Raw genomic sequence first — 22,741 nt, forward strand, 5'->3', positions numbered from 1 at the left:
AATGCGTGAGTATTAATTGGAGTCTTGATTGTTCCACTTATTCAACAATTCTATTCCATGACTGTGTTTGTGCGCACAGGTGATACCCAACAGGTACCAAACGTACATTTTGGAACCAAAAATAAATAATGACACATCTCCCCTAATTCCCTCATGCACTTCACCTGCTGATACTTAAGTAATCACTCACACCTGCCCTTGATTCCCTCTTCCCTAGTATATAGTGTCCCCAGTCCCTCTGTCATGTGCCAGTGCGACGTTTATGCAAAAGAGAAAACATATTGGCCGTTTTTCAATATTTGTCTGTACTTGTCTATACTTGGTACATACTGTACTCCGTACTTGTGAAAACGTCATCAGCCTCAGTCCAAGTACTGTTCTAATTCTCAGGTACACGAGCAGCGAGATCGGTTCTCACACCCCGGAAGTGTTCTCACTCCGCCCGTTTTACCAAGTATGCATCGGGTGGTGACTTGAGCGTACCTGGGAAATCCACATATCTCAGAATGCATTTCGGCGGAACAGTGGAAGTATGTACTTGCAAACCTGGGTATTGAGAAAGGGCCATTGTTTGTCTGGCTCATTCTGTTTCAGATTAGCTCAGTGCTAAGTTTTGTTTGATTTTTTCTACTTCGATGATGAAGAGCTCCTGTGGCTTTGCTTGTTTTGCAAGAGGAACAATTAAAGCTCTTGAATCATTCGTTTTGCCTCCTGTCTCGTGCATTTGGATCCAAGCAGTGCATTCAGCTTCCTAACAAGGCTTTAACTTAAGCGCAGGAGAAACTCAGGGTTCGTTGAAGTAAGGTTGACAGAGTATGTTGCCAGGGTAACTGACCCATTTCCCTCATCTCAGGGTTAACTAACTCAGAGTTTTCACTAAACCTGCTTTCTGAAACGGGCCCCAGGGGATAAATTACTGAGCTCGGTTCAACGAATCCAAAATAAGGCTGTTCAGGCTCCAGGCTGGATCAGGGCGCGTACACGGTTTCCTCAAATAGAACTCGCTGTCAATCGCGGATTCTCAGATTCACCATGAGGTGAAAGAAAGGAAACACGATAATAAACCAACAGCAAAAAGCGTGGCAAAGCATTGCCAACCGCCTGAATGTGCAAGTAGTGCGGAAATACACGTTAATTCAGCACAACATGACAGCAAGTCAAAATGAAATCATAGAACATCCTGCAGAATGGTGTTTTTTTGTACTTGATGTGGACATCACAACTACATTGGACAAAGCCGATGCATTGTTTGAGTGTTGTAGCACAAGTGCTAATTCGCAAGTAACCTGACTAATACTTAACAATGCACTTCCAGAGTGCCATCACACATGGACTGGGACAATCCTGCCATCTTCCCTGATGCCCACAATGGTCGGCTGGTCAGGGACCAATATGTGTTAAATTATTTTTGTTAATATGCAATATGCATTAATATTTGGCCTTTTATGATGTTTGTGTTGTATACTGTATGCATACAAGCTTGCTGGGAGGCATCCATTCATTTGTCTTTTCAATTGTGAATAGATTTGTCATTGCATTCATTTCAACTAGTGCAGTGCTTGTAGGAAGTATGTATTCCTATAGTGGGAGAGGAAGAAGATTTTTCAGTTATGACCAAATGAGGCTGTGTGAATGTTGGATGTACAAGGAGGTGTACTCTTGTGTAGTGTTCACATACAAAGTGTATATTGGGTAAGACATGGATGTACATTGAGATATAAAGAGACACAGAAGTAGTTATTTTAAGAAAAAGAAAACTAGATGTGCATTGATAAGATGCAGTAGTAGTAGGAAGAGAGCAGTAGGCTATTCGTGTCCATTGTGGTCACATCCATGCATTTTTAAAACACTCACTCACGGTAAAACTATGTTTCGTCACAATAAAATACTCATTATTCCTTAAAGTTATGAGCTTGTACATGATGTCTGTACAACAAATACATATTTTTTTGACACAGTGTTTGCAGATGCATTGTTTGAAAAGTAGCCTAAAGGTGGGGACTGTTGTTACTATGAAAGACAATCCTGACGGCGCCCCTGCCTGGTGTAGCGTGATAAATCAAAAATGGATGCACACCATCGGGCCATGCTCAACACACCAAAATCTTGCCCGTCACAGACACAACTTGCTTTATAGATAGATGTGCAGACATTTGGGGTATATTATTTGAATGTGCATTTATTCTTATGTTCTATAACATGCTTTGAATTTGTGTTTTCTGTCCTGTAGAGACAGAGTTCAATTTTGAAAGGAGCTGATTTACCTGCTTTGATTTATCCTAATTCAATAAAGCAACATCATGTTACTCTTTGATGTGTTTTTTATATTTATATGGTATTTATAAATATAACAAAATCTGTGAAATCATTGTAATCGATGATCACTTAATGTTTAGGTAATGACAGTGGGGATAGCTGAATGTACCATTAAATGGTTACATTCCACAATTTTTGTGGTGACTGCTGGCTGAGATAAGGGATGAGATTTAATAAATCCTGGAATTTACTCTGTTCTGGAGCAGGCTAACTCCACAGGATAAATCTCCATAGTAACTTATGTTATAACATATCCTGCTTTTGTACAACCGGGTTAAATCAGGAGGCTAAACTAGTAACATTGGTAGAACAATAGCAAAACAGTTAGCAAAGCCACAGACAGACAGAGAGTCAGTATCTTTAACTCACCCTTTACTCCATTTCCTCACTGGTGTGTTGACATGTTGACGGTCACATCACTCGCCGAAGTTGTTGTGCCGTTGTTGTACTGTAGTTTGTTCCACTGTTGTTGTAGTTTGTTCCACTGAAAGAGTTCCAATTAACTTGCTTCAGACATTTTTTACAGGTCACAAATGCACAGGTGCAAATAATTCAACTAATTAACATGTCAAAGTGGCTGCTGTGCACATTTTGTCAAGTCAAAAACAAGATATATAAATAACTTGACTATATACATATACATTTCACATATGACCATGTTTAAATTCCAGTTTCAATTTGTCAAAAGTCAATTTGACTATTAAGGAAATCTAAACATTTATGGACAATCTAGAGATGTTGAATTAATGGGAAATTCAGTTATCAGAAGTAGATATCTAAAACTGGAATTCGAGACATCTATCATATGAAAGCTCCATTATGGAAGTAAATATGGAAGTAAAACACTGATTTTTTTTGCATTGAAATTAGACTTTTAAAATAATAATAATAATAATAATTTTAAAAAGCATCAAATTTCAAGCACTGTTTTTTTTTTGCCATTGAATTTTATTCAACGTTGAAATAATTTCAGTATAAAAAAATTCAATGGCGAAAATGTCAGTTAATATCCGGGTCACCAGAGAGAAGCAATCGATCCCTGTCTCAATTCATCCAACTATAATTTCTATAGTATCTAGTATCTCGAAGCAGAGCCAAGTCGCCTCCTTTCTAAATATGGTCATCCTAATTAAAGTCCAGTAACTTATAGCTTTTTAAAACATCATCTTTTTGCTACTGGTTTGTAATATCCTAATTTTTCTGTGCTGTTTGTGATGACAGGGTAGTCAGCATGATGACATTTTGCAGTCAGCCAGGCGCTTATTGCAATTACTCAGTCCGTATGATAGACAACAAGGAGCAGCCAGTAGTGGCGCCACAGTATTAAACTGTAATTCAATGGAGCGTACGTTGATTGGCTTGGTGTTGGATGAATTGAGACAGGGATCGATTGCTTCTCTCTGGTGACCCAGATATTAATTGACGTTTTTGCAAGTGAATTTTTTGAGACTGAATTTTTTGAGACATCAAGTTTTTTGCAACTGAATTTTTTGAGACATCAAATTTTTGCAACTGAATTTTTTGAGACATTTAATTTTTTTACACTGAATTTATTTCATCGTTGAAAAAAAATCAATGGCAAAAAAAAAACAGTGCTTGAAATGTGATGGTTTTTAAAATTCAAAGTCTAATTTCGATGCAAAGAAATTCAGTGTTAGAAATTCGAATTCAAACTCATATGGCACAGATTTACTTACATACTCCATGTACATGACTTGCAAAGGTGGTTCAAATCTTACAAGTGAAATCATGATTATAAATGTCCTTGTGAAAATACAATGAAATATCTTGAATTATAGTTTTGGCTAGGCAAAAATGATTTTGCAGATACTAGTAATAGATAGCTAGTCTAGCTTTTAAATGATTAAATGCCATGCCATAAAAAACATAGACTGTGGTAAAACAAAAAAGAAGTATGGTAGGATTTAAAATAAATAAATAAATAAATACTCAAGACCAGGATCCCATAGGCCTTTAGTCCCTGCAACCAATAAGTTTAGGATGGATTTTTCCTTTTAACTGCGGTACTAACTCATTAAGTCTACTTAGCCATCTATTTACAACCCATCTTTCACTATCCAACGTGGACAAATCTAACCTCACCTTGTTTGCACTGCATCTAAAGTGATGGGAAGGATTTCACGGCCATGCCTCAGTGCCACTCATATTACAGGACAGGAGGTGGAATGACGGGAAAAATCACGTCACAATCATTTCCAAGACATTTCCAGGACACAAACATCTAATGGAAATATCTAAAGTCCCTGCTGTTTCCACACGCGGTGTGATTTTATTAAGAGGAGCAGATGTGGTAACAATTTTAGGATGGCTGAAGATGGGTCAGGTTGCAAATAATGTTGGACTATTTGGTGCACTCTTGGGTAATGCCAAAATATGTATTTGGAAACCTTAATCCTGTGCTTCCTCCATTGAGGTTGAGAGTTTCATGCAGCAGCGGTTGAAAAAGTTTTGTCTAATGTATAACACATTATGTGAGTGCAGTTATACAGGAATTTAATTGATTGTGGCAGATAAAGATCTAAAACGATAACACTTTGAAGACAGAATTTCAAGTATAATTCGGATTTGAAACAAGCTCATAACTTTGCTCCATATTAATATGTAAAAGAAAGATGAAAGACCTCAATTTGTGTGTAGACTTGGAAACTGAAAAAAAAAGGACAGTCACAGGACTGATGACAGAATGTCATGCGCGTACACACACACACACACACACACCAAAAACTGTTCATTTCAGCCAATCAGCAAAAACCACAGAGTTCACAGGGACTCAAAACCACAGTAATGGAGTAACCCTCCAGGAAATGAAAGTATCCATTTCTGTAAACACCCGTGGGAAAACACATTAAGAATAAGTGTTACGTGACAATGAAAAATGCATAGTAGACAAAAAGAACATACATTCTTTTTGTGTTCTGTGTTTCAATATTATTGTAATAAAAAGAAAAAAGTAGAAGCCGATATCAACAGTCCAACAGTTGATATTTTATTAACACCCCTGAGAGTAAAAAAAAATAAACCCTTGTGAAATAAGTGAGACACAAACATATGAATATAAAAACTATGGTATAAAAAAATAAAATATCTTCATCTATCACAGTTCAGAGTGAGTGGTAGCAACGGGAGCACGAGAGCCAGAGGAAGAATCTGTTGCCTCTTCTATTAACAAATCATCTTCCACGTTCTCCTCCTCCTCATCACCCACCTGCTCCTCCTCCTTCTCCTCCACCTCCTCCTTCTCAGGTGCTTGCTGTTGGGTGGGGCTCGGTTCCTGCATGTCCATGATTTTCAGAAAATCATAGAACTCCTCAGCAGGAGGCCAACTGTCCTCACCCAACAATCCTGCAGCGACACACCAAAACATACATGTCATGTATACAATTTGATACAGAAATTGATTGTGAAAGCTTCATTGCCATTATACAGATACTGTTGTGGAATTCTGGTCAGTTTTTATTTACAGCTGAACCCTGAACAGAATTATTTTACAGGGCTATGATTTTTTTTTTTATACAGGGTTTCCACACCAAGAATTAAATGTGGTGACACAACTTAAGATGGGAGGGCAACTTGTAAGAGCCGCTTTTCCCATGGCGTCCACTTTGATGCATTTTTTTGCAGCACACTCTGCATCTGGCCAAGTGATTGTCCTTGGGATCTTGGACCAGTCAGTCTCTGTAATTTTATTTGTTGAGCCAGAGATCTTGGAATTTGCATTTCCCAGGCATCACGCAATTTGCTCTCTCTTGATTGATGTTACCCATTGATTGTTCTCCATGGGATCTCACGTCAATGTTGGAGAGAGACAGCGTACAGTGTCCACAACACCGCTAATAATTATGATCTGCGTAGGCCACGTCTACGTACATAAAGCAATGCAGGGCTTCGTAACAAACAGGGGTACATTGGTGACGGGACATTTATCAATTATCTACCACTATCGTGGAGGGGGCTGTACCCATCTCAGCTGACATAGGGGGATAGGTGGGGTACAACCTGGACAATTCGCCAGTCCTTCGCAGGGCCACAAAGAGACAAACAACGATTCACTCACATCTACCAATTCAACTAATCCCCAAATCTTTGGTGGTTTTTGGACTGTGGGAGGAAGCCGGAGAACCCGGAGAAAACCCACGCACACAGGGAGAACATGCAAACTCCTTGCAGAAGGAGTTGTTGTTCCAACCGGGGCTCAAACCCAGGGAACCCGGGTCTTCTTGCTGCAAAGTAGAGAGCGCTAACCACTACACCAACCGTGGGCCCTTACCAAAATACCAACTTTAACTTTAATTTATTGCAAAAAATTCAACCACTTTCAATGACCCATGTCTATTTAGGTTGAATTCAAAAACTTTCATTTTAAGGAGCCGTGGGAACCCTGTCTACAGAAAGCTCTTACATGCTCTTCTGCCATAAATGTGCCAAATGAATTGTCCCTTTTTAGCATAATATCCAGTGGTCAAGGTATTGAACATTAAAAACTGTTGAAATCAATCTAATAATTTCACAATCCACAATTACTACTTCCTAGTCACGGAATACAATTCCATGCTTGGTGGAAACTTCCTCCAGCCAGGATGTAAAGACTGACAGCCTGCAGCCCTTCTCTGTGAAGAATGGCTAGAATGTGCTGGATGACAATAACGAATGAAAATCCCATCCCGTTCAGACACTTTGACACAAGTCACAGCACAGACTGGTGTTTTATCTTGGCACTCGCCTACACAATGCCACAGTTCAAAGGTCGAGGGTTAATGGCTGCAGACTGTTGTGCTCTAAAGTCTGAGGTTATACCTGAACAATCATCACCTGTATTTAAAGCCTTGTTTACATTCATTGAAGCCTCTTGTAAATGCCATACATGCAGTCAGACGGCAAACACAATCTTGCTGCCATGTTCATTTAACATGCATATATTTGTGAGAAATTTATTTATTTATTTGAAACTGTTTTAGAAATGCTGTTGTAGCAGAAAAAACAATTCTATTTGAGGCAGGTGAGTTATGTGAGTTTGACAAAAAACGTTTGGGAACTGAGGCTGTGATCAAAATGAAGACTTTCAACCACTTATCAATGCTTCTCACATCATGTTTATAATTGTTTTTGCGTAAGAAAATTGTTTAAATGACGATTAAAAATACTTAATTGATTTTGTGAGATGAACTGAAAGATGTTTTTCTTTAAAGTAGTTAGAGGTGGCCACCTATTCGGCACCCAACTGTCACAGCTGTTATCAGACACCCTGCTCCATTCCTTATTGCTATTTTTATTCAATATGAGCTCACAGGAAACACATCTTGTCCCTCTTCCTTTTAGATAACAAAATTGCATTAATCACAAGAATCCAGCAGGGCGTTAAATAATTATTATCATGTCTCCATTATTTATTTTACATTTACATTATTGGCATGTCGCTGTTTTATATAACGTTTAATATTTTACAAGATATGTGTGACCAGCAGAAGCCATAAACAGAGCTAAAGTGTGTATAGCTAGGTTTATATAACATTAAATTCCATCATTGAAGTCACTTCTGTTTAAACTTCCCTTTATCTCACTGCTGACATAAAGGCAGTATGGACTATGCCTCCTCCCATGCTGTGCTCGTAGCGTCAATACAGGACAGCAAGGCAGAATGAAAGCATTGCATTCTTGCCTGGAACAGGCTGTGTATAGATATATAGACAAAACTATCTGTATACATATAGAGTTGGACAGTCTTGTCTCTCTGGGTAGCCACCTTATCACTGCATGCATGTAGAGAGCAGCGTCTTCTCCGTCAAAAAAAAAAAACAGACCAGCTGATCTGAGCTTATGCAGTCATTTGTCATGTCTTCCCTTGGTGTTGCATTGCACGCTCACTTACTATGTTTGCTGGCTTTGCAAACTGCTCTGGTAAAAACAATCCATAATACCAGGTGTTAGTGTGAGAGGTTAATGGGATTGGGTCATTGTTGATGTATTTCCAGATGGGAAACACATTTAGATGCAGACAGCAGGTGTTAAAAAGGCCTTACTCCTAATAAAACAAGCCGTGAAGCAAATGACTGTATTAATGGAGCCACTGCAGAAGGCAACAGAACAACACAACAGAAGACTCTTTTCTCGGGTCTCTCTGTGTTTCTCAGTATAGCATTTTTGTGTTTGTGGAAACACAGAATGATGCGTTTTACACCAACTGATGAGTGATACATCATAAGCATGACAGCTATGCTCATAAAGTGAAATATTGGAGGAAATGTCCCAGTTCTCTGAAACATGAGTGAGGTGAAATGAACATTGAAAGAGAACAATTGGTATATGGACCAAGAGTCCATTTCTGAAAAAAGTACCATTCAGGAATCAGTGGTGAAGTCCAGATATTGATATTTACACTTATCGAAAATGTTCAATCAGCAGCTCAAACGTGTGACTCTTCCCCTCTTACCTGTATAGCATGGATACCCAAACTGAGCTTTTTGTGATTTGAAGGGAACTGATCTTTCTCTTCAGCTTACTCTAACTGTGTCTGGTTATAAAAATACAGAACACATGTCAAGTTCGTGTCAGGCTTGGACAAAAAAATACAGTCTGCCTGTCAGGTTTGAGTTTGGTTCGGTCAATATTCTTGGGCTTGGTTGAGTTCGGACATAAAAACGCAGCCCTCAGCCACACTCTTACTTACCTGTCGGTGACTCAGTCCTGTCCTCGATCCTCTGCAGCCACTGCAGGACAGACGAGGCCACAATCGGGGTGTTAGGGGGGTATCGATAGATTTCATCTCCAGAGGGCAAGTGGGTAAGGACCAGCGCAGGCAGGGGCGGCATTGAGCCCAGGTATGACCATAAGACAGACATGCCAGCTGGAGTGTGACCACTGGAACAAAGACCAATAGTTTAGATTCAATAACCAGTTAAAAAGCAAAAGGAGCTCAAAGGTGTTTCCTATGAATGTGATGGTGCAGCAAATCTGAAACCATCAAGGGCAATTGTGTCAAAAGTCCAGCCCTCAGGCCAACTGTGGCACTTTGATGTTTTTTATGTTGGCTCTGACTTTCTTCTTAAAAGTTATTCTAGAAGATCTGCCAGCATGATCTAACAGAATGAATAAATCACATAAATCCAACTTGTAATTCTTCTCTTGGCACCGTCACAGCCACCACAATTAGAAAATACGTTAATTAGGAAGGCCAAAGTTTCCAGGATCAATGGAAATGACAATACCTTTTCAGTGAAAACTGGAACAAGTGTGTTTGCCAACTTTGCTACAAGAATAACTCCATTGCTAAGGAATTCAATGAAAAGAAAGATTACAAAACCATGCAAAAGCATAGGACAAGTTTACCACCTGTGAAGTTGAAGTAGCTTGAAGCTGTCTCAACTATTTATGCAAGCTGGGCAGTGAAATCACCAAAACATCACCAAAGCAATCTACAGAATGGCTTTGGTCATTTCTAAAGGTGGCAAACCTTTTTACAGCGGATGAGCTTGTCAAAGACTGCATGATAAAGATGGTGGATAAAAAATAACCTGAAAATAAGCAGAGTTTGTAAACGACAGTGCATGTATGTGACTCATTTGTGGTCTTAAGTATTACAGGTGGGGAAGTTGGCCCTCAGGTATTTTTACATTATCACTTGTTCTAGGAAATGACAAGTGGACTGATTGACAGCAGTGACACTTACAGGTGTATCCAACAGGCTAGAAATGGCTCCATCTTTTCATCTGCCAACTCGACCACTCGCCTCATCTCCTCCACCATCACCTGGTTCTGTCTCCGCCCGATCTCATCCTCCTCCTCTCCCACAAAGAGGATGAGGAGGGCTTTACCCAGAGAGAGGAAGGACGGAAGACTTTCCACAGTGAGTTCAGGCTGGAGACATGACAAAGACAAATAAAATAACATTACTCCAGAAATCTAAAGATGGATGTGGTCATAAAAAAACATCTTGGCATGATCAAAGCCAACAGGGAGCAGCTATGAGGAGGATGAAAAAGCAGGTGAATACTAAGAGTCAATAATTTAAAATAAAAGAGAGGAGTTTGAGAGAATGTCTCCAGATGCCTTTAACAAAAACAACACAGACCAATGTTTCTGATTAATACCTGAGATTTACACATTGCCAGTTTTGGCTCTTTACTACAGCTACTACACTTGGCTGTGAGGACATCAAATCTGCAAATAATTATCAACACAAAGCATTTCAGAGAAACTTAAACGGGAGCGGAAGTCATTGAGGAAATTACTCAGTAGAGAGGAGATGTTTTAAGCATAAGTGAATCTGGTTTCACTTACAAAACAATACATAGACCTTTTTTAGTTAATTGGATACAGTGACTTTAACAATGGAAGAATAGATAAGTAAAGTGATAGTTCAGGTTTGTGGTTGTAGTGTGGTTGTATGAGGTACCGACACAGATTCAATGCTGACTGTGCTGTGTGCACCCCTGGTGCCGTAATGCACATGATAGAGGCAGGCTTATTCTCCTTGAAAACATGGCTGCCATCAGGGAAACTGGGGACAACAAAAGGCTCACTGATGAAACCTATGCCATTTTAATATGTTTGCTGCTTAATCTCGTTGTTACACAGAATCTTCCAACAGAAAATGTAAGATTGTGTCACTTCGTAAAGCGGTCTCTCCCCACATCCCCACAAGTTTTTGATCCACTGGTCGTGTTCAGATTTCAGTGTACCCTGAGATACAATACAATACATGTGAAGTGAAAAAAAGTGCTGGATTTCTCTATTTATTCAGAAATGGAGAACAAAGTGCATAAAGTCTTTGTATTGAACGTGGATGGGGCATCTCTTAACGTAGCTTTCTCTGCCATTATCCAGATGTATACGCCCTCTTATTCAGCCAGGTAAATTCCACCCAAGTGTACCTCATTCATTTGAGCATAAGACATTAACTGGCCAGTACTGTTTTGTTTAATTAATAAAAATATTGATATTTGCTTTGGTGCAACAATTTTTGTATTGCACGAAGAAGGACAGCGATAAATCACCAAATCAATATTTTTGACCCATCCCGACCAGCAGCCCCTGTGTCCCTGTGAGCTCTGGACTAAAGCATTTACACACTATGCAGAAGTGAAACTAATACTGCTGCTGGATAAATGGGCAGTACCAGAGTGCTGATAGTTGGCCATCATCTCGCCGATGCTGTAATTCAGGGATAATATTTGAGTTGAGTAAAATCCTAAACATATGTGAGATATAAGATTGTAAGCATGTAGTTCAGTGTAGTGAATACACATAATTTTGTGTTATACAGCAGCCAACTATTTATCAGTCAGGCATTTAAACCGCACCGTGGTGCTTGAGTACAGTATAGGAAACACCGCAGTGAGCTATAGGGAAGCTATGTGGTTGTCTACGGCTCTCTTGGGTATGAATAATGCAGCTTTTTGAATTTCTGCTAAAAAAAAAAACTTCAACTATTACTGTATGGACATCTGATAACATGTGACAACGAATTTGCAACATATTATACCAATCAGCCATATAAAAAAAGTTATCTGTCTTAATGTTATGGCTAATGAGTGAAACCCCCCTATGAGATACAATGCCTTCATATATATAAAATCTAAAAATACATATAAAATATATATATTTAAAAAAAAAATAAGAAAAATAAAACAAGCCAAAAATATATATATATATACATATATATACACATATATATATATACATATACATATATATATATACATAATATGTATATATATATATATATATATATACATATATACAGTATATAAAACAGTTATTGTTAAGAAAAAAAACATTCTGTCAAGTCTATTCTTTTTTTTTAATTCTTAATAGCTTACTCTTTTAGATAAAATAAAGCCTTGATGCAGACACATGGAGAAGCACATGAAATCCATCTTGTCGATTTAATTATGTTTTGTTCTTTTCTTTATATAAAAGTAAAATTGGTCCCTGCTCTCCCAACCAGTTCCTCCATCTGGTTGATTAGTCTTCCAAGTCTAATCAAATGAAGACAACAGCACCACCAGAAGGCAAAGTGCCTTTTGCCTTGCAAGAGCTTGCCTCGTTGAGCAACCAAAGATAACTGCTTCCACATCAGGTCATTTAATTTTCATTTACACGAACGAATGGAAACTAAGACATGATGCATTTCTCGGACCTCGGGTGCCCTGCAGCAGACCACATTCACACTGAGTCCACATATGGTGCTTATTATCTGGGACATACAATGTATGAACAGTTCCATTTTGGCTTTTACAAACTTCCAAGAAACATTATTTAGGGCTATTTCATTCCATGAGATTTAAATGAACACTGGCTCACAATCGGAGCTTGGAGACCATTGGACATTGTATTCTGCCCGAACTACTTAAGTTATTATTCTTAATCAGGTAATTGTAGTACGGTCGTCTCCTTTTTCCTAATTCAAAAGTGAATATACAACACAGAAAGACAAATAAACACAATGTGATTTACCACTGGATGGAGCAGTGCAGTGCTGATGTGTGCGAGCAGCTCCTCAGCAGAGGACGAAACACGCAGTGTGGAGGGGTGAGTGTGTGTCCTCCATGATGGAAACACCAACACCACAGGAAGGTCCACAGTGTGGTCGGCGGCCCTGAGCAGCAAACATGACACACACCATCATACAGTGTGTTCATACACACTGAAAAATAATAATTATAATATGAATCACTGTCAACTAAGCAACTAGTGGCAACTAGATATCCTAGTTGCCAAATGTGTGTACATTTTCAATATTATGGAAAAGCAAAACAAATGAAAAGCACAAACAGCATGCCACTAGTGCTACTAGTAGTACTAGTGGACCTTTGATATTATGGATATCAAGGATATTAAACCTTAAAATCACGGCTATCAAAAATATTAAACCTTGATATCACAGATATAAATCCTTGATATCAAGGTTTGATATCACAGATAACAAGGTTTGCTATCCGTGATATCATGCATATCATTCCTTGATATCAAGGTTTGATATAAAAGATAACAAGGTTTGATATCCTTGATATCATGGACATCAAACCTTGATATTATGGATGAACTTAACATGTAAGGAGTTTGGCTGTACGAGTATACAACTGCACACTACTAGTGCACAACTACATGCAACTAATCACACATTTCTGTAACATGTAAGACATTTCTGCGCACTAGTAGGACAACTATGTCTTACTAGTGAGGCAAAACCGTGCACTAGTGTTGCCCTCTATAAGTAGTAAGACCATAAATGTCTCACTAGTGCTACTAGTCTACTAGTGTAGACATTTTGGCTGTTACCAGTAGTACTAGTAGACATTCTGGCCCACACTAGTTGTACTAGTAAGGTCACAAAGGATGTACTAGTACTACTAGTGGACAGTGCGGTACATACTAGTTAACATGTAAGCTGAGCCATGAATCCACTAGTGTCACTAATCAGGGTAAGGCCAACATGTAGTACTAGTGTGCAAAATGCAAAAAGTCTACAATTCTAGCCACCAAACACAAATTAGGTTCACTGTAATGTGTTAACACTGCTGTGGGAAATCTGATTTAAACTCAGAGATCACACCTTTGTCCTCATCATATTATGGTAACGCAGGGTTTTGTCATTTCCTCCAAAGAAATGTGAGCAAATGAGAACCTTATACAATGAAATTAGAGAGTAACACTCAGTAGCACACAGAGGTGATAATCAGGGACACAGCTGTAAATGACAGAGGTGTCATCAGAGCTGTTACCATTTCTCTGCCAGTCCATCTGTCAGCAGTCCAGTTAGCACCTCTCCTCTCAGTGACTTTGCTGCTTCAGTAAACACAGGAACTCCTGGAGAGTTGAAGAAGCATGAGATGATTTAAAAATTGTTTTAGTACAATTTCATATTTTTTAAATCACATTTTCCAACTTCCACAGAATATTCCATATTTTCTTGTGTTGCCAAAGTGAAACAACCTAAACAAACAATTCACTAATTCTGCTTACAAGTTCTGTGTGTATCTGAAGCCTAATATATCCATAGTGATCCATTGTTAGTAAAAAACACAGCAATACACTGGGTGACATTTTCCCTATGCACATGCACAGTGCACTTTAATTTCATACACAGAGGAAAAACTCTCTCGAGATCAGACTGACATTAGCACAGTGCCAAGTTGAACCCAGCTCATCTTTTGCTGGACCACAGTATGCTGTCATCCAGCCAGGCGCCACAGTGACCGGTACAAGTACAACCACACATTCCTGGTTGGATCTTCTATAACATTAACACCAACTTTCTCATGTTTACCTTGAAATTAACATGAACGAGTTAAAGTAAGTCCTGCTGTGATACCTTCACAGGCCTAAAAAACATAATCTTGGGGTATTTTCTATGCAAAAAAACTGATGCAATGCTAATGCCCAACAAAAATCAGGTATTGCAGCACACATCTTTCCAGATGATGCCTGCAGTTTCAGGTAACGCATCTTTTTTAAAATGTATTTAACGCAAGACTAACTAGCAAATTAACAAATTAAGTGTAGCGTTATTGACATAATCTCAACCTTCTGGTGTTAAATTAAATCTGAATTTTGTTACGAGGGGTCAATAAAAAAATTCTAAGATCATCATCAGTGATGAGTGCATCAGCCAGCACACACACAAAGCCACCTACCTGCATGAGTTTGCATCTTAAACAGTCCCAGCACTCTGTCAGGTTTCTTATAACCTGCCAGCTCAGGATGTGGCACTTCCTGGAGAAATGATGTCACTTCCTCCTGGCTGGACAGTGGTGCAGGAGAAGCAGGACGGCTCCTGTGGAGTACACACGTGTGAGCAGATAGACAGTAACTGTAACTACTGTACTGTAACTTTAAAGAAAAAAAAGCCACATGCAGTACTATACAAATGTCTTAGCATTGCATTTGCTGTTTTAGCAATGCTATAATGACTATATAGTATAACTAGTTCTCAATTAATTTGTTGCAACACATGCAGAAAATACAGGAAAATTGTTACACTAGAACAATAGCATGTCCATGACTCTCTTAAACCTGGTAAATTTACACATTGTATGAGTAAAACTCATTGACCAACTTTCAGTCACATCATTCCAATCCAAATGCCCATGATCACAGAATTTGACAAACATAAAAAACAACAAGTTGGTGGTGCCATATGAAAGAGCAAATGAACAAGGTGAATGAAAAATGCTTCCCAGAGTGTAAAAAGCCTCACCGGTGTAAATTTGGGGAGATTACGAACAGAGATTCAAAGAGGATACAAGAAAATGACTCAACAATCAAGGCATGATGGGGGGGGGAGTGGAAAAAGTTATAGAAAACATGACTTCACATCAGTATAAGCAATGAATGCTGCTAAGAATCCTTAAAACGTGGGAAATGTGTTCCCCAAGATGAATTTCACTTTCTTTCTGCTGTTTCAGCGGGTTTGAATGAAGCCACATGAAGAGTATGTTGAGCTCTGTTGGAGCTGGAGCAGCAGCAGAGTTTCCTCCAAACTCAAATAGACACCCGTTTATTTCAACAAATAATTTATGTTTCGCACATGTTTATATGTGGGAAATGAGTTTCCAGTACTTTGCTGTACTGAAGTAAATAAAAAAGCGCCATGTGGTGCCACACATCCTGAGTTCTTCATTTTTTGTCATCAAAATTCAGATAAAATCATGTTTTTCCCACTTTGTACAGTACTTCTGTGTAAATCAGTCTGTGGTTGTTTTTCTCAGGAACTGTTTAATGTTATTGTGCAGTTGTAACAGTTTCCAAGACAAACATCCCTGTAGGGAGGGCAGGATGTTTCCTTTACTTTCTTTATCATATATGGAGATTTTGGCAGCAGCAGAATATTTAGTGTCATTAAGTGCTGCTTACTTTGGTTGTTGTTTGCTTTTACACTGATGATCATCAGTTAGTTTGTTTATTCTACTGATGCACTCTATGCAATCGCTTGAATAAGCATTTTGGAAACTATACTCCCTAAAAATCTAATATATGTCAGTAAATGGATACACCAGGAAATCGGTGTTGATTTAGTTTTTGAATTAAGTTGGGTCAGTCACCAGAGACATATTAAAATCAAAGCAGCAGAGCCAGAGATATCTTTAATTTTAGCTCCTATGATGTTTCAAAAACTCTGGCTCCTACATTTCCCATGATACAACATGATAGCATCTTTCACTCAAACTGGAATCTTGTGTTGTAAATTCCCACTGCTTCCAAACTCCATGCCTCCAATTTGTAATATCCGTATCTTTCTGAGAACATCACAATCACATAGCCTTGGTTTTTTTTTCTCCCCCCCGCCCCACATAGAATATTTGCTAAACTCCCACTGAGATTCACTCATGTCTTAAGCGGAGGCATTGAGAACGTCTTACAGCATAATGAAGCGATAAAGCGCCCTGCTACCCAGCATGCCTCTGTAGTGCTGAGACGACTCCAGTGGGCGGAACACCAGGATGCTTGGGAAGACTGTGATTGGCTGAAACAGAACAGGGAGCGCGCTGCCTGGCTCAGCGGCACAGAGGTCGGTCCACTCCCCGCAGTCGACTGAGCTCATCTGTACATCATTGACCTCAGCATCTGAGGAGATTTTGATGATCAGTGAAACATCATGTCACTTAGAAGGTGAAGGTTTAAGCATTAGAAATAAAATGGATTACAATAATATTATAATCTTACATCACACTGTTACTATTTTATTACCAAGCTGGACACTGCATAGGAAATAACACAATATCAATGTCACACTAACTGCACTAACTATTCTGTGAATCATCAAATAGCAGTGGTTCACAAGTGGAGAAACTGCTGTTGTTTACCTGCAAGCATCTCTGCAACTTCAATGAAAGAGCTGAGAAAAGCCATGGAAACAGCATTCCCTGGTGGTTAAAAGATTAGCTGCAGTTAAATGTAATCGTTTCCCTCAGACAGAACTCTTATCTTTGCAGAAAGTGTGAATAACACTGCACTACCAAAGTCTCCCAATCAGGAGCACAAGTCAGAAGAGTCTTACATTTGAGGTAGAAGAGCGCCACTGTCAGGCCACTTTGTGCTACTGCAGCATGGAAGTTTTCATAGGTTAGTTGGGTAACCGAGTCTGTGTCCAGTAAGCTGCCTCTGTTTTTGTAGACAGCCGATGCAATTTCATCGTCCAGAGCTGGAGACAGACACAGAAGCACATGTACTATACATTCTCCCTTATTTTTCATTCTTATTCTATCCATCTTACACGTTACCGAAATCGGATTCATCCTCCTCCTGCTCTTCCTCCTCCTCGTCATTGTCTCCCTCGTCCTCCTCCTCTTCTTTCTCTTTATTTGTAAAAAGCTCCAACACCTCATCGAAGTTGCGAAGAGTCATATACTTCACCTCTAAACTCTTGAAGAGCAAACACACATACACACATTCATTCCTTACAGGCGTGTACATTAAACATTAAAATTCAAGCATCTTCAAGGATTTCAAGCACCCATACAAACCCTGTACAGTATATGGTTTGTGGCCATCGTACCTTCTCAGGCAGCCTGTAAGCAGCATTATATTCATCAGGAGTTTTCACTGCAGGACTTTGCCTGAAAACACAAAAAGAGATAGAGTTCAGGGAGTCCATTTCATTTACTATATTGTGATGTTTTTTAAACCTTATTTTTTACTTTGACTTTAATTTGACCCATTTGACGAGTTAATTTACTTTGGATTGTAATTTTTACTTTGGATTTATATTTAAACAACTTGTACAAGTCAGTCTTTGTGTATGAAAAGTGCTCTATATGTGCAAACTGAAACCAGAAAAACAAACCAGAAATAACATCAGTGACAACATATTCAGGTCCGTGCTCACACGTGTACCTGTATAGCTGTAACACACCTGTGTACTAGCAGCAGCAGAGCGATGCCTCGAAGCCTCCAGGCAAGAGTGGTCGCTGTGTCCATGTCCAGGTGTTTGGTAGGCAGGCGGGAGAACAGGAAGACCTGTGGAGTCTGCTGGTATGGAAACGGAGGGGGCGGGACCATGGATGGGTCTTCATGCACTTCAGACTGGCAGAGGAGAAATTTAACAGTTAAGATTCACAATTGCTTTTGCCTCTGTTGAACAGTCTGATCAATGAATAAACTATAATAATGTATTGAACAAGTGATCTGAATTTCATCATCTGTGAAATTAAAAGTTTAATCTTTACCTTGCACTGTAGGTTCTTTTAATAATTTTAAAGTCAATTATTGTTTGATGCTTCTTTGCTCTATTTTACCCTAGTTTTCTGTTTTCTTTCCTCTCTCTTTTTCTGTAGATTTGGTAATTTTTGTGCGATTTAATATTCCAATTGTTGTTATATTGTTTTTATGTGTGTATGACTTGTGCCACCTTAAAGCCAGAATTCAATTGATTTTTTTTAATTATCATTAATATTTAATGGCGATGTTTTACAAAAAATTCAACATATTACATATTCATTGTAATTACCTCACAGCATACCTGCAGTACCGTTACTCCCCACTAGAGGGCCATATTCCACATAAAGCCTAAACATGTTCCTAACATACTCCAACACATAACTGTTTACTTTTCTGAATGTCATCCAATCTTAATTTACATAGATTGAAGTCATTTCAATGAAGTAAGAAAAAACAAACAGAATGTTTAAGCTTCATTATGAGGAGTCACACACTTCTCCATCCTATTTACCACCAGTGGAGACTCCATGAGCTGCAGGAAGGAGTGGAGGCTGAGGACTGACAGAGGTTTCCTCATGTGAGTCAAAGGGCAACGCTCGGAGATCGTCGAGGTCGTGAGCCCACTGTGAACTCTGCAGTGGAGGAACCACACTTGAGACGTGTGAGACGATTCGTTAACACTGCAGAGGAGATAGAGATGGAGAAATATAGTAAATAAAAACTTTGACTCGAAACTTACTAAGAAAACAAAGAAGAACAACACCTTAACTTAAGTGTGAAGGTTGGCAGAAGAAAAGGAAAAAACCTACCCCAAATACTTTAGAACTGGTCCCCCTGTTATTAGAATGAACTGATATTTGGATCCATATACATATGCCATCTCCATCATCGACCTGTGCTCTAAAGTAAAGCAATCAGCCAGAGACAATACAATTAACATGAAAAGTCAGTCAATCAGAGGAGGAGACATCATCTCCTCACACAATACAATGAGGCATTAACTCAGGTGTTAAATTCATCACAGTCATTATTTCAGTCATTACCATGACTAACACTTTACTTTAATTAGTCAGCCACCTCATTAACACTGACTTAATGCTGCCTGCCTTTGAATCCATTCCCCCCTCCTTGTTCATACCATGTGTTCCCAGACTCTGGACGTAACCGAGCACAAGATCCTTCTGGCCCCTGGCGGCCTTCTCCATGGCCACGAGGTCAGCGTCTGTGTGGACGTACTTCACCTCTTCACGCAGAATGGCACTGAGAGAAAAAGAATGTTCAACCGGAGGTTATTCACATTATAGTGTGCATGAAATTATATTATCATAGTTTATAAATAATACTTCATTTGTCATCTGCACAGTGTGATAAAAGTCAATGAAATACATTATGCCCTAGTATTCAGTTAACCAATCTATTAATAAATATGTTCATACAGCAATAATACAATTTATATAAAAATATTCAGTAGGAAAACATAGCAGTATGTAGGCACTAATTCCGAAACAATATATCACTAATAATCATTTTCTTCAATTTCAAATGAACAAAGGTTGAATATACAGTATATGTACTGTATATGCAAACACACATAATGCAAACTGAGGTAATGAATGTTTTACCTCAGATATGTTTCACAAGGGTTTATCGTGTTGTGTCAAACAAAAAGCTCAACATTTACTGTTATAAATATTTGCTGATTTGTTTAGGTTTTGGGCGATTATTGTCCAGGCCTCGCAGCATACAATAAAAACAAAGCATTAGTAAAAATGTCCATCGAATAAATCACAGCAACTACATACTTTAAAGTGCTACTGTTCAATCTCTGAGGTATTACGTCTAGTTGATATGAGCTGTATTTGTAAATGCATAATGTCTAAATATGTTAATTAGCTGTTGTAGATCGTTTTGAGCTTTGGGAGTTATGTGCGTGTTTAAAATACCTTTTGAAATGTGATTATCTGTTTAGTTCATTGATAAATAAAGGTACAATCTCACAGGGCTCTGTTACATTATAACTGAGGCAGTGTTGCTCACTTACAAGAGAACTTCAGAGACGATGGAGTTGACGTCAAACACGGTGTCTAAGTCCAGACCCAAGAACTCCTTTCCCCCTCTGACAGAAAAACACAGGCAGAGATTAAAACAACAAACCTCAAGTGAATCCTCCTTCACGAAAATGGGAATGTTGAGGTTTAATCTGTTTCAGAGAATCTTCCATTCATGCTGACAGCTGTAAAAAAAAAATCTGTCTTTGAATGTTTTACTAGTATAAGTGATTGTTATTTTCTGTCCACAAAGGAGCAAATTTGACTTTTGCCTGTTTAGAGACACATTTTCAGTTGTTGTTCAATGTTGTAACTGGATAAAACAACAGAAAAACAGAAATTACTGACACATTTTTTGATTTAGTCTGACATACATTATCAATTGAAGAAAACACAAAGAAATAAAAAAAATAATAATTAACACAAGACAACTCCAGAATGTGCCTTAGAAATCTCTAAATAACACTGATTTTTTTGAGAAACCACCAATAAGTACTTCATGCTTTATACGTACCTGAACAGAAAAGCTGTGTGCAGTCCTTTTTCATCTGTGCAGTACGTGTGAACCACCTCTTTGTTGCAATTGACCTAAGAAAAAAAACAAAAAAACAGCTGTTTATCTGCCACACACTCAGAAGCTTCTGTCTATTCAAATCATGAAGTAATAGTTACCTTCCCAACCAGGACTCCATAGTCTTGGAGAACTTCGGCAGACTTTTCCAGCTCCACCAAGAAGAGTGAGATGGTTGGAGAAACTGGAGACAAAAGGAGCCGAGTTGTAGGTTGTTATCCTTGATAAATTAAGTTAAATACCACTTACAATATAGGGTTAGGCGCACTTATCCATCACATGTTTATTAAAATGAATAAACTTCACCTAACATTTCAATATAAATGTTTTAGAACATAATTGTTTTAAATAATATATATATAAATAAAAAATGATCAGAGTCACCACAGGTTCCTGGGAAAAAACACAACTGCATTACACTAAATGCATTACACACAATGGCACTCATTTATCACAGGTTACTATCAAACTTAATCTACCTTTACTGTAAATTCTGTTTTCAGTGTAATATGAGCACACCTCGAACTAAGAATGGCACAATACCACTATGTTCATGCCTGAAATAACACCAATTCAATATCACAACCTTGCATTGTTGTGACATTTGTGCTGCTGCTTTGAACACGTAGGGATAACCAGACATTTCAAAAACATAAGGCTCAAAAGGCATGGCAGACATTTGCAGCTCTAACTTGCGTCCTTTTCACATGAAATGATAGCAGACCTCTCTCTTCAAAGCACATTTCCGGTGTTTGGTGAAGCTTTTAATCCAAATGTTGGGTTGATCAATTGTACTGGACTTTACTTTTTTTTTTTTCAATTCAATACACTGATTGGCCCATACCAAACCCATACCTATACTACCAAACCCATACCTATACTGAGTTTCTCATCAACTCATCCCTGCATATAAGTACATCAACTCTAAGTACTTATGTCAGAGGTTTCTCACATCAGACTGCAGGTATATGATGTCATCACAGCATGGTGTTGGCTACTGTTGACATATTTGCTGTTGCGAACCTGACGTGCAAAATAACATGTCTAATAAGTAAATACAGTACACACTTATTTAACCTTCTAATGTGTGATGATAGAATATGTACTGCAATCCTGCTTAAGAACAAGCTATTCAGAGTTACAAACATAGAAGCAAGTGAGGTGTTTACTTGCAACGCCTTTACTACCTTTCCGCTCAAAATAGATAAACATCATCTTCCCAGAATGCAGTTTCTCGAAGAAGTCCACAGTGGTGTATTGGATTAGCTCTGATGTGTTGGTCATCTCTGCACATTGTCCTGACTCCATCCACAGCAAGAGAGCAGAAATACACAGCCACATCATGAGGAATACGCTGTCTTGTGCTGTCTGAGGGGAGAAACACTCATGATTGTTGACAAACGTGAAACAATTGGGAAAAACCTGAATCTGTTTCTTTTTTTTTATTCCAAAGTTGTTACCAATCTCAGTGTCTCCTTTATTTTTCATGGGGATCACTTTTTAAAGATGACAAAGACAAATACAAATGGTGACAAGAGCATATTTGTGTCATAGGGCTGAAACAATTACTACTTACTAAATGAATCGTAAACCATTTTGATAATCGGTGAGAGGGTTTTTTTCCGGCTTC

At 38.5% G+C, this 22,741-nt stretch overlaps 1 protein-coding gene across 1 annotated transcript; it reads right to left on the reverse strand.

Annotated features, from left to right (window-relative positions):
• Nucleotides 1-5,431: 5,431 nt before the first annotated feature.
• txndc16 (thioredoxin domain containing 16) lies at nt 5,432-22,455 on the reverse strand (the record flags this gene model as incomplete). Its single annotated transcript, XM_083892213.1, has 19 exons — nt 5,432-5,679; nt 9,002-9,192; nt 10,001-10,188; nt 12,790-12,931; nt 14,058-14,142; nt 14,970-15,109; nt 16,695-16,899; nt 17,139-17,198; nt 17,333-17,476; nt 17,556-17,697; nt 17,831-17,891; nt 18,188-18,357; nt 19,004-19,172; nt 19,302-19,392; nt 19,631-19,752; nt 20,534-20,608; nt 21,055-21,128; nt 21,213-21,295; nt 22,299-22,455. 19 exons carry the CDS (start codon nt 22,453-22,455, stop codon nt 5,432-5,434), a joined length of 2,547 nt encoding a protein of 848 aa, XP_083748339.1.
• Between the last annotated feature and the right edge of the window lie 286 nt (nt 22,456-22,741).

This window comes from Microchirus variegatus (assembly GCF_963457635.1).
Source record: "Microchirus variegatus genome assembly, chromosome: 1".
NCBI lineage: Eukaryota > Metazoa > Chordata > Actinopteri > Pleuronectiformes > Soleidae > Microchirus > Microchirus variegatus.